The 12,463-nt window shown below is 44.2% G+C and overlaps 1 protein-coding gene across 2 annotated transcripts; it reads right to left on the reverse strand.

Annotated features, from left to right (window-relative positions):
* Positions 1 to 1,957: 1,957 nt before the first annotated feature.
* Positions 1,958 to 11,984, reverse strand: LOC133888686 (mitochondrial uncoupling protein 1-like). 2 transcript variants are annotated; one of them, XM_062329017.1, is made up of 9 exons: positions 11,763 to 11,984; positions 11,089 to 11,316; positions 10,888 to 10,966; positions 10,372 to 10,502; positions 10,184 to 10,282; positions 9,999 to 10,103; positions 9,810 to 9,884; positions 2,559 to 2,645; positions 1,958 to 2,354 (listed from the first exon to the last, which is right to left on the reverse strand). In XM_062329017.1, exons 1-9 carry the CDS (start codon positions 11,829 to 11,831, stop codon positions 2,334 to 2,336), a joined length of 894 nt encoding a protein of 297 aa, XP_062185001.1. In that variant the 5' UTR covers positions 11,832 to 11,984; the 3' UTR covers positions 1,958 to 2,333. The 2 variants fall into 2 exon arrangements, with proteins under 2 accessions (XP_062185001.1, XP_062185002.1); XM_062329018.1 differs by having other exon boundaries at positions 11,089 to 11,291; positions 11,763 to 11,983.
* Positions 11,985 to 12,463: the final 479 nt, after the last annotated feature.

Raw genomic sequence — 12,463 nt, forward strand, 5'->3', positions numbered from 1 at the left:
ACTCGCCTTGAGCTTGACTAGTATCGTGAGGCAAAGGGACCAGTGTATGTGTACATCAAGGTTCAGCCGATATGATCTTTTGTGTGTACTCGGGAGTCAACATGTCCTGCTAGGGACTGTTATTGATTTTGGTTTGAAAAAGGTTTCCGAGTTGTAGCCGTTTGCACATGAACCTAACGGGTCACACACTTAATGGGTTGGAACTAAACATGTGAATTGGATTCGTATATGGGTTTTGATTGGATTGTGATCCATGAGAAGTTAGAGTCCTAAAGGGCTTCCAACATGTGAGTTTATTGACGAGCTCTATATAAGGAGAGGCATGGGTAGGGCGTGCTGAGGTTGAGCCACTATGAAACCCTAGCCGCAGCCTTCCACACGATCTCCCAAAACCCTAGCCACGCGTGCAGTGCTAGCACATCGGCGCTCGGCTTTTCTGCCTAGTACGTGTGGATACCGTAGAAGCGTTGCTTCTATTGTGGCACTGATCTTCTCGACGAGTTGAACGTGATGTGTTCGGGATTGGTCGCCAACCGTGACGAACTGGTCGAGGAGCACGACCACCTGCCTCGGAGTTGGTCGAGGAGCACGACCACCTGCTCGGAGTTGGTCGAGGAGCACGACCACTTACTCAGAGCTGGTCGAGGAACTGATCGAGAAGCTGCTCGAGAAGTTTGACGCGCACGACGTTGGATCGGTCTACACCAACTCTTCTTCCGCTGCATTGCGTATCGAGCGGTAACGATCTATGATCTCCTACTAACATGATTTTCTAGGTGAATGCGGTATAAATTTTTTGTTTTAAGCTAGTATAGCATCCTGTTCCCCAACAGCGGCCAACTGTGTGCAAGAACATAGCTAATTGTTCTTCAACCGAGACATGCATTGTGTCACGTAGTAGACTAGCATCACGTAATTGCGAGGAAAGCTTCCAAAACACATCTTTTCTCATCCTGAGCTGATTGATACAATTTGTATCGATACTTTTGTACAGCTCATCTAACCTCGTTCAGATCCCTATCCACCAACGGAGCATATTTCCTTGGAGACAATCTACTACGATTAGGCCTACGTCGTCGTCATCGGATAATAGTCAATACAACAGCTAGAACACAGCATGTTCTACATCCATATGAGAATTAGATGATAGAAATAAATAAGAAACTCATTTTAGAAAGGATAACATAGAGCCTCATCACATTTTAAACTATTGAGACATTAGTATTTTCTATTAACTTATCTGAAATCAAAACTACGACAAAAATTATGAAAATGTGACCAAGTTGCAGACTCAAAAACCATAGTTCTACAATGCTAGATCAAAATGTTTTATTAGTACTAAACACCTGCATGCATACTCTGCTCTAATACTAAGCCACCTGCGCATGCATAGTCTATACAGATCTTGATTTGTAAGGAACTAAAGCAAGGGGAAACAAGAATACAAAAGGGGGATCTTGTTCTCACCTAGTTGCACCAGATTGTTGCAAACAAAGCTTTGGTGAAGTCCCATTTGCTGAATGAGGCAGGATCTGGTAAGAGGAAAAGGATGAGGGGAACACCACTGGATTTCAGCGATGAAAGAAGCGGCTAACCTCCATATCTACATGCCAGAGTGAAATCTCATCTGCAGCTACCCCCATGGACCGGATTTGTGGGATTTTTCTCCTCTCATGAGAACCCTATGCAACAAGCATGGGCTCAGGCCAGGCAACTTGATTGAAGGTGGCAACTAAACAGACCCTAAAGAGACCCATGTCGATGGCGCCTCACCATGAGAGGCGAGACAGAAAGAAGCACGCCAACAGTGCAAGTAATTGGATCTAATCCACCCGTCCAAACAAGATCAGATCTCCAGCTATATATCTTCTGTTAGCCTTACATTGTGTACTATTTATTTTTCAATTTAGATATTTTTATAATGTTACATTGTGCTAATTTGCTCCTCCTCTGAACGTACGCACAGACCCAGCCCGTTCCATGGATTGCATCAACATGGGTGGGCGGGTTATCCTTTAAAGTTTCACATGTATCTGAATGAGAAAAGTTCACAAATGTTCTGCATAAACAGCAACTTGCAATGAATAGTGATGCTCTCTACAATATACTAACACAGAGTGGTCTTTAATATGAAATTACCACATGATAACAATAATCAAAATAAAACATGAGAACGTATTGTCCTATGCAATGGAATATCTAAATGACATACATATATTGCCTCCTTTAACCAAGCACCGTGTGATAGCTTCCTGTCAGTTGATTCGGAACATGTAGCTTCCTTAATCATGTCGATCATATCATTCCAGAACCTTGCAGTGCAGGCGTCAACCTTAATGAAAGAATCTTCTGACCTTTTTGCATCAAAAGAGGAAGACAAAGAGAATCAGCAATTTCCACAGGGGAGAGAGTGTAAGGGAGAGAGCGACAAAAATGCAGTCGCGCAATATTTAGCTCTAGTCTATGTTGGGCATTTAGTAATGACTAGGACTTGATAGTTCATTAATATAAAAAAACAAATAGAACACACAGAATAAAAGGCGTGCATGTTTTGTTACCTGCTCCAGAGTTAAGAACATTATCACATTCCATGACCCAATTCGACAAAAGTTTGCAATGAACCCCTTGTAAAAAGCAAGGAGTCCCTGCAGAAAAGAACCATCAGTTATGAATATGGTGAGTTGGTGATAATTTGCTGCAAAACATCTATGATACAACATATTCTAAATTAGCAGATAGAAGAAACCACTCCACAAGGAAAGGCATCTGCGTCATCCAAAACCAGATCAAGGAGGAAAAGAGATATGGTTAATATAAAGATTCTGCAGCAAAATTTGCCTTAATATAAAGATTCTGGCATATTGAGGCATGTCCTTTTACACTGATGTGGTAAGTTCTTCAGTAATTTTGCAAGTTAGATAATGTTTAGTTGGTTGAATGAAGTTGAATGGGATGGAATCGTCCTGGATGGGATGAGACTGGACGGGATGGTCCTGAATGAGATGGTACAAATAGGTTGTTTGGTCAGATGTATGGGATGATACAGGAATATGTTTGGTTGGTTGTATGGAATAGAACGACTTGGTACAAGATTCTGTTTAGTTGGTTAAATGGGTTGATTCTGGATGGACTATATAGGATGATAAAAATATATATAAATGAATTATTACAAAGAAACTCAATTTTTCACCATATAACCTAAGGTCATAAATAATTTTAAAAATTAGTTCATCACATAAAAAAATATTAGTAAATTTTCTCATATTTCTGGGAATTTATTTGAGACCATAACAATTGTTAGAAGTTATAATAGTAGTCTTTTTTGAGAATTTTAGTTACAATTCTATATAGTTTTTTTGTGTGAATCCAAGTAAAATGGATTGCATATGGATTATGGAACACGTACAAAAAGTTCTATGATTTTTTGAGCAACAAAAGACCACCGTTTTGATTTTTGGAGCATCAGACAAACACTAAAAAAACGAGAACTGTTCACACGGACGACTCCAGGACGGACTAAGTGTGGTTCGGCCGATTTGAGGGTACCGGCTGATACATCTAAGGAGAATATATTTGGAATCTGAATGAGATCCCGTCCTGGACCATAGCCGATTCAGGCATCCAAACACATGTACGAGGCCTTGTCCTGGACCGTCCCGTCCAGGTTGGGCCTAGCACAGGCAACCAAACACAGCCTTAATCCGTGTATCTCAAGTTGTCCCAGAAAATCAGCAAACCAAATAACAAGATAATCCAGGTATGCAACCGATGGGAACATTTGCCATTATCTGAATACATGCATTGAGAAGACCAAACAGACATAAAACAGGGAAGATAAGTGACAGCATAAAACAGGGAAGATAAGTGACAGCATAAATCAGGGAAATATGTGCCAGTATAAATCAGGTAAGACAAGTGACTGTTGTTGATGGAGAACATACAGACAAGAGGTGCACACATGCACAGATGAATAAGAGCACGCATTTGTCATGGAAGTGCTTTATCTAACTGATTATTTTCCTTTTTGGATGATAATGACCCATGTTCTTTAATTCAAAATTAACATTTTTGTAAGTGGCAATATTTGGAACCCTGATCCATCTCAAGCTGTTTTGCCATGCCATGCTACCAAAATCCGTAAGGGATTTAACGAATGTGGGCCAACTGAAACTGTAATGTATTGTATGTTTTTCCTTTGTGTGTGTGTGGGGGGGGGGGGGGGTTGAAGAATGAACACCAACCTATGAAATTTTCTCCCAGGTTAATCAGGAGGTTTTGTCAGCAAAAAAAAAAACAAATTTTACCTCCTAAATAATACATAGTCCACGAAAACCAAGGAAAAACTTACAATCAGAATAACTACAGAAAAGCTATCCACCAACTCAACCTCCATCTTACTGAGTGAAAAAATAAATACCAGAAAGCTAGACTTACATTTCAACAGATTCTCTAAAAAAACTTTTGTGAAATTTGCGATTATGACCACTGCCCTTGCTAAAACTTTACAGAATTCACATGTCCCGAAGACCATGGTCCATCCCATAATGTAGCTGGATTAAATAGATGGCTCCCAGTCTAACACCTAGTCAGTTTCCCTTACTAAATTTTCTAGTGGATCCAACAAGAAATTGTGGAGGAGTGCAGCTTGAGACACCTTCATGTGGGGCCTGCAATACCGCCGAAGAGCTAGGGCGCCGGCAGCATAAAAGGAAGGTTTCAGGTTAAGGGAGCTTTTAGTAAGAGATAGAAGTCGTTTAGGCAAGATATAGAGTTATTTAAAGAAGGTAATTAGTCTTTTAGGAAAGGATTAGGAGTTGGTTTGGATTGCGGCATGGACTCTCCATGCCGAGTTTGTATGCCCTATTTATACCGGGCACAATTTGGAGTTAAGCAAGCAGAAATTACCCAATGTCCTCCTCTGTCAATCTTCTCCTACCCTAGTCTATTCGGCACCCTCCCCCCTTGCACCACAGCTATCTTCGTCACGGCTCCCAGCAGAGGCCTTAGGCCTAAGCCTCCCGTCTTCCACGACTACGCGCTGCGATCGGGAACGGGTTGTGACAGCCACATAGAAATGGGAACTCAAAATTTGCAGTGTTTCTACCCTTGGATGAATTTCACGCAATCTTTACAAATTTAATTTGCTTTCTGCCATTTTAGTTGCCAATGATGAATCAAAATATAACATTGCAAGTTGCAAGGGCACTAATGATGTTCGCCCTTCGGGATTTCTCAACAAACCTTTCAAGATACTGCCAAAAAAATATGCTCCTTCATCTACCTCGATTATTAATTCTCACCCTCCATCCCTCAGAGTCATGCCCCCCAAATAGCAGTCACCTCATCACTTCACGTGCATGTTAAATCCTAATGGATTTGCTTTCAGACTTTGAAAGATTTGTTGGAATATGTGTCGAATATGTGTACATGGTAGGTTACAGATAGACTTGAGTTGTAATTGGGTGGGACTAGGATTAGAGTTGTAGTCGAACTCCTAATTCTGGGCCTTTAAATAGAAGACACCACCGTTGTAACCATGGCAAGACTAAAACAGTTGGGGAGGAGCGCCCGTAGTCTGCCCCGAGGATGTAGGCAACTTGGCTGAACCTCGTTAAAAAACATCGTGTTTTGTGTGTTGATCTTGTGCTTGGCTTGATGATCCTGATGATGCTTCCGCTAAAATCCTAACAAGTGGTACCAGAGCCATGAAGAATGATCAAGGGAAGGCGCGAGGATATGTTCCACACCGCTCAAGGCTTGCACGGGTCCGGGGAAGGACGGCGCAAGGTGGAGCATGGCGACGATCGACGACTCGATCGGTGGATTCGGACACTTCGAGCGTGGCGGCTTGAACCGTCCGATGGGCTGCATCAATGGGGATCCGTCCAGACGTGGAGATCGGGTTGATAGCGGCTGGGGGCTGCTGTTCGATAGGGGTCGGTCAGACATGACGGCTAGTTTCGACAGTGCGGCTAGAAGTCGTTGCGACAAGGCAGCGGCTTCGACTCACGGTCTGATTGACAGGCGGTCAATCCAGATCGGAGCGGCTGTTGTTTGCTCAAGGTGGAGCGGCGACAGCGGTGGCGAAAGCCATGGTGGACTTCGGAAGTTGTCAAGGCGTTCGGGAATTGCGAAGGGGGCGTGGCCGAGTGGACGCTTCCTTGTGGCCAAAACACATGCGTGGAGCAGTTGGTGGGGTCGGGATTTGCATGCAGCGATCTCATGCATTGGTGAATAAAAAAAAGAAAGAAAGATGCATGCAGTCGTATGCATCGACATGCATAGGACTACTTGGATTAATCAAGTATGTGTGTTGCATGGCCATTGACGTGATTATGGAATAAAAATGCAGCTGCATGTTTGCGGATTGGACTCGGCTGGAGCACGGCTTGGTCGGCGGAATCAGACGGCGACTCGACGTGTTGGCTCGGGAGACGTACAAGTGTGACCATAGGTGCATGTGGCGGAATAAAAAACAAAAAAGGAAGCTGTTTTGGTTGTTTGTTCGAGCACCATTGTCGAATAAAGAAAAAGGAAGTTGCTTTGGTTGTTTGGGCAGCAGACTTTGCCAAATAAAAAAGGTTGTTTTTTTTGTTTGTTCGGTCATGCATGCACAAGGTGACGGGAGAGTCACCCAGTGCTGCTGGCGTGCGGGCGCAGGACGTGGAGAGCAGTCGGCGCTGGGCAGGAGGCGCTCGGCGCTGGCTTGGTGCGGTGGGCCCAAGCGCGTTCGTACGAGAAGAAGGCGCGTAGGAGTTTCGGTCAGCTGGAGAATCGTGCACAGGTCGGAGTTGTCATCCGGTTGACGTATATGGTTTGGAGTCCATGAGTGCTGGTCAGAAATCGTGTCGGAGACGTTGTCTTGGATAGGTCGATGGCCGGGCAATAAAAGGAACCCAGGGGATATGTTGTGCCGTGCAGCAACAGAAGCGCAGAACGCAGAGGCAACCGAGGTTTGGAGTTCACAGATCGCGGGATTTGCAATCAGGCTGTTCGTGAACCGTTGCTTGTGGCGGTTGACGGTGAACAGCGGGCGGCGATCGAGCGGGTCGACTTCGTCGTGTGCAAGCGACGTGGTTGTCGACGGGGCTTGAGAGCGGCAGATCGTGCACGGGCGGTGTACGAGGCGGGCGTACGCGCGGTTCGGCATGTGCGTGGCGGTGCGTCCACGCGGGGCGCAGGTACGAGCGTGCGGAGGCGCGTTCAGCACACGTGAGGTACACGTGAGCGGGATTCGGCGGTCTGCGGCAACAAATAGATGGCGTCGATGGCGTCCAAATTCGAGGTGATGAGATTTGACGGGACTGGCAACTTCGAGCTTTGGCAGACAAGAGTCAAGGACTTGCTGGCGCAGCAAGGGATCCTGAAGGCTCTTAGCGACAAGAAGCCAGTCACGGTAGATGATGACAAGTGGGAAGAGATGCAAGCACAAGTGGCAGCGACAATAAGGTTGTGTCTCTCCGATCAGATCATGTACCATGTCATGGATGAAACATCACCTAAGAAGATTTGGGATAAATTAGATGATCAATTCATGTCCAAGACATTGACTCGGAAGCTGTATCTGAAGCAAAAATTGTATGGGCTGAAGATGCAGGAGGGGTCAGATCTTGCTGAGCACGTAAACATCTTTAATCAAGTTGTCGCTGATCTTATGAAGGTGGAGGTGACAATTGATGATGAAGATAAGACGATTATTCTTCTGTGTTCCTTGCCAAGGTCTTATGAGCACTTGGTCACAACATTGACGTATGGTAAAGAGGCAGTCAAAGTGGATGATATTCTTGCGGCGTTGTTTGCTCATGAACAAAGGAGGAAGAACAATGCTGGTGAGAGTTCATCTGGAGAAGCTTTTTTCATCAAAGGTGATCGAGGCAGGGAGACTAACAAGAAAAAGAAGAAGAAGGGGCCACAATGCTATAAATGCAAGGATTGGGGACATGTAAGGAAAGATTGTCCAGAACTGAAGAAGGGCATGGCAAATATTGTGGTTTCCAAGAAAGATGACTCAGATAGCGATGGTGATCTTCTTGTGTTATCAAGTGAAAAGTCTTGTGGTGAAGCGTGGCTGTTAGATTCGGCGAGTTCATATCATGCAACATCAAACAAGGAGTGGTTCTCTTCATACTCTGAAGGTGATTTTGGTCTTGCTCGCTTGTGAGATGACACGGGTTACCGTGTTATGGGAGTCGGCAATATCAAACTGAAGATGTATGATGGACAATAAGTGCTACTTGAGGGTGTGCGGCATGTGCCAGGACTTAGGAAGAATCTAATATCGCTTGGATTTTTGCATGGAGAAGGTTGGCTATATCAGGCGATGTCAGATAAGAAGATCTTGAATGTGATGCAGGATGGCAAGACTGTGATGATAGGTGAGAAGATGGAAGGTCATCAATACAAATTGAAAGGTGAAATCATGAAGGTGGGAGCTGCAAATTTTGCGGAATACGTTCCTAGTGGCGAGGCATCCTCGTCGGACTGTTCAGGATGAGCAGCAGAGATAGACGGCTCAAGTCTAGGTACACAGAGGTTCACACATGGCAGACTCAAGTTAGCGTGCATATTCGTCAAGGTGGAGTTTGTTAGAATATGTGTCGAATATGTGTACATGGTAGGTTACAGATAGACTTGAGTTGTAATTAGGTGGGACTAGGATTAGAGTTGTAGTCGAACTCCTAATTCTGGGCCTTTAAATAGAAGGCACCACCGTTGTAACCATGGCAAGACTGAAACAGTTGGGGAGGAGCACCCGTAGTCATGCCCCGAGGATGTAGGCAACTTGGCTGAACCTCGTTAAAAAACATCGTGTCTTGTGTGTTGATCTTGTGCTTGGCTTGATGATCCTGATGATGCTTCCGCTAAAATCCTAACAAGATTCGTGTAAATAAATGGCAATATTCCTTGATTGGACTATGATCCATCCGAATCCAGATTTTCTGGACATTGCAATCCCAGGCTTCAACCATAAAGACACAGCAATGTTCTTTACAAAAACTTCAAAGACTGAAATCTAAAACTTAAAATGTAAACATTGCAGCATAAAAATGAGTGGCTTATATTTCATACTCCTTTCTGCAAATTTCAAGATCTAAAAATTTAAAGATTGAAATTTCAATAAAGATTTTAAAAGTAAAATTAACAATTACAGCTAAGGATTCTGCATAAAAATATTTAACATGCAAAGCATGAGTGCTTTATGAACTGAAAATGGCAAACTTGTCCAATTAAGAGATACATAACACATCCTTACTTTTGTATCCCCGCAAAGGCATTTTTATGATCAATCACAATGTTTTTAGTCGCATGAGGCTGAGATAACTTTACGTGTCAAATCTCAAACATCCAAGCTCTGTTTGGCATTGCGGTAGCTTTCTAAAAGCACTTCTATTTTTCTACATTTCAATTGGTAAGAGCAAACTTTACTAGGACTGGTAAATATTCCCATAAAGAACGATAGTCTGCACAACATCAAAACAAATGCAAACTAGCCCACAATTTTGTAGTGGCATGTAACTGAGCACTCAATAGAATTAAAGGTCCAAGCTCTGTATTGCAGTATGAAAGTGGCAGTCAATTCTGTAGTGGCGTGCAATTGATTCCTCAATTAAATTAATGGTGAAAGCTTTACATTGGAGTATGGAAGAAGTTTAAAGCAACAGGTGTTCAGGGTAGATGGATATTGACATATTGGATGTATACACATATGAGCTTGCCAATGAAGGCCCCAAGGGAAATGATTTATGCTAAGAGATTTGTGGCACAATAGACAGAAGAAATTAAGAAACATCAGGGAAAGGATTCCATACATCATTCTGCAATGTCTTGGCGAAACAATCAAGAGTACTTCTGTACGTTGAATCACCCATCATTCTTGATTTCACCTAAATAGAAGTTGCGATAGTTAAATTGGTGAAAAACAAGGCATACATCGAAGTAGGGGTTACAGTGAGATAAAAACATATTGCAACTGGGAACCCAGCATTTGCAGAGCATACCACATCTACCGGCGAGCCAATGCAAACAGCAAAAAAACCAGCACCAAGTCCAGCTAAAAGATGGGTGAAAACGTTATCAGTAAACCCAGGAAGTTTTAGAAACATCTGCATGAACAGAACAAAGGAGTGAACAATGATAATTAAAGACCATGACCACCACAAGACAAATGAGAGTCAACAGGTACCTGTTTGAATTGGTCGTAGCTGGCCAACTCGGCAGCATTAATTATGGCATTGCGTGCGATATTTGGACCAAGGCCAGTCCACAAAGCTCTAATACCTTCCTGTAAGTATGAGGAGTTTAAGGGCCATGGGCAAAAGGACTAATCATCTAAAGTTACTGCCCACGATTGCCATGAATTGTAGAATTAACCTGTCTGATTATGGTGGCATATGCATTAAGGGCTCCAGAATAGTTCCTCTTGACAGCGTTAACCTTTCCATCAGTTTGCAATCTAACTTTGACAAGATCAGTTGGATTGGCCACAACAATCGCTATGACACCTGAGAAGAGACAAAATAATTCATTTAGGGATATATGGTTCTCCATACCGAGCCTGACCCTTCAAGTGAGCCGACCTGGTTTTTAGCTATGATGTTAAAAGGAAAAAACACTTGTGTACATGATAAACCTGACATGAACCAAGAGAGGCAGCCATGCTTCGGATATCCAATAAAGTAAACAAGAGGATTGGTTTAAATGAGGGGTCAAATAATAGATGTTATGGTTCACATGATTTATGCTGCATTCAAATAGTAGCAAGATGTCGTGACATGGTAAATTACCGAGCACGTTCTTTGCAGCAAATAAGGGATAAGGTGGCCATGTTGCATTCTGAAAGAAGTGCATTTGTTCGAAGTTGAAGTGGAGGGAGGAGGATGTACCAACCAGTGGTAAGAGCAGCAAGAATCTTGTTTAGTAAACTGGCATCACCCACAACAGTACCCCCGACAAAGAAAGCTTTCACCTGCAAGGAAAGAGAGGGGAGATTTGCTTTGTTGTTGTGAGGAAGTCACTTTGAATTGAAGGAGGAGGGGGAGAAAAGGAAATGAATAATGTGATATAGACGGAAGGGGGAGGAGTACTGACAGGCTCATACAAGCCGATGCGGAGGCCGCCATAGAGGAACTGGCGGTGAAGGCCAGGGATGATGCCCTTCCAGAGCGTGGCAACCCCTTCCTCCCTGGCGATGATCATGATTGTGGCCAGCGTTCCTCCACCAGCGGCCCATCCTACCCCTGTGGCTGCAGCTGCTGCTGGTGTCTTCTTTTGCAGCTGAAGCCGCACTTTGGCTGTGTCCAAAGGAATGGTGCACACCTGATTATATCATTGGTAAATCAAGTCCAAATCCAAATCATATCGTCATATCTTATGGATCCATCCTGAACAGATGCATAGAAAGGATCCATTTTGGCTGGAAGTAAGGATCCTCTCCTCTCCTAGTTACTAATTCTTGGCGCAAGAAAGAAAGAAACGATTAATGGTATATCTATGTTGATCCAGTAGTCCCAAACTCAATCTATGTTGATCCAGTAGTCCCAAACTCGCCATATAAAGTACGCCTCTTGAAATCCAAACAAATTCCTGTGCTGTAGCAGCCTGCAGGGATATCTCCCTCCCTCTTTGGTCGGTCCTTCCACTCAAAGCTGAGCTGAGCTGAGCTACTACACTAGTCACTAGTGCTGTAGGGAGGGAGCCGTCCCAATTTGACGGGTGTGATGTGATGCGCGAGGGAGGCTAGAAAAGAATGCGGGCGGCGGTACCTCAGCGAAGCAGGCGGCGAAGGCGCTGCTGAAGAAGACGGCGGTGAAGGAGGAGGAGGCCGTCGACATCCCCCTCACGCCGGCGGCCGCTGCTGGTGGTGGTTTGGTCGCGGACGAGAAGAATCCAATCGGCAATCTTTGGCCAGACTCCGATCTGATGGACCGCGTGGACGCGTGGCATACGTACGCACGTGTATCAGCACCCCTCACGCGCCTCTGCTCTGCCCTGCAAGGGTAAACAGCAGGGGAAGTTTGTTCCTATACATGTAGTTCTTGAATTCACCGTGCACAAAGATTTCAAATCAACAACGTTCATCTTTTTTGGCTGACCGAGAGCTTCAGATTAAACAAATGGTCTTCATCAAACTACTGACCAATTGCATTGCACCAAATATGAATCAATTACATCAAATCTCAAATAATTAATCAATGAATCAATTGACAACTGAACTACTGATTTTTGAAATATTGCACAAAGAGAGTAGGCATGGTATTGGTCATGGGTTATGAGCCTTCTGCAGTGCAGATTCCCCACCCTTCGCGTGCGAGGCGATGGTTGAATCTCCTTGCTCACTGTTGGAGCCGGTCCCAGATGTTGTGGCCGACATTGGCGCTATTGGTATAGCCTCCTCCACGGTTGTCCCCTCAACAGGGTGTTCCTCGCTATGCTTCAACCCTCCCTTCTATGCTCCCACATACCA

Source organism: Phragmites australis, chromosome 13 (genome assembly GCF_958298935.1).
Source record: "Phragmites australis chromosome 13, lpPhrAust1.1, whole genome shotgun sequence".
NCBI lineage: Eukaryota > Viridiplantae > Streptophyta > Magnoliopsida > Poales > Poaceae > Phragmites > Phragmites australis.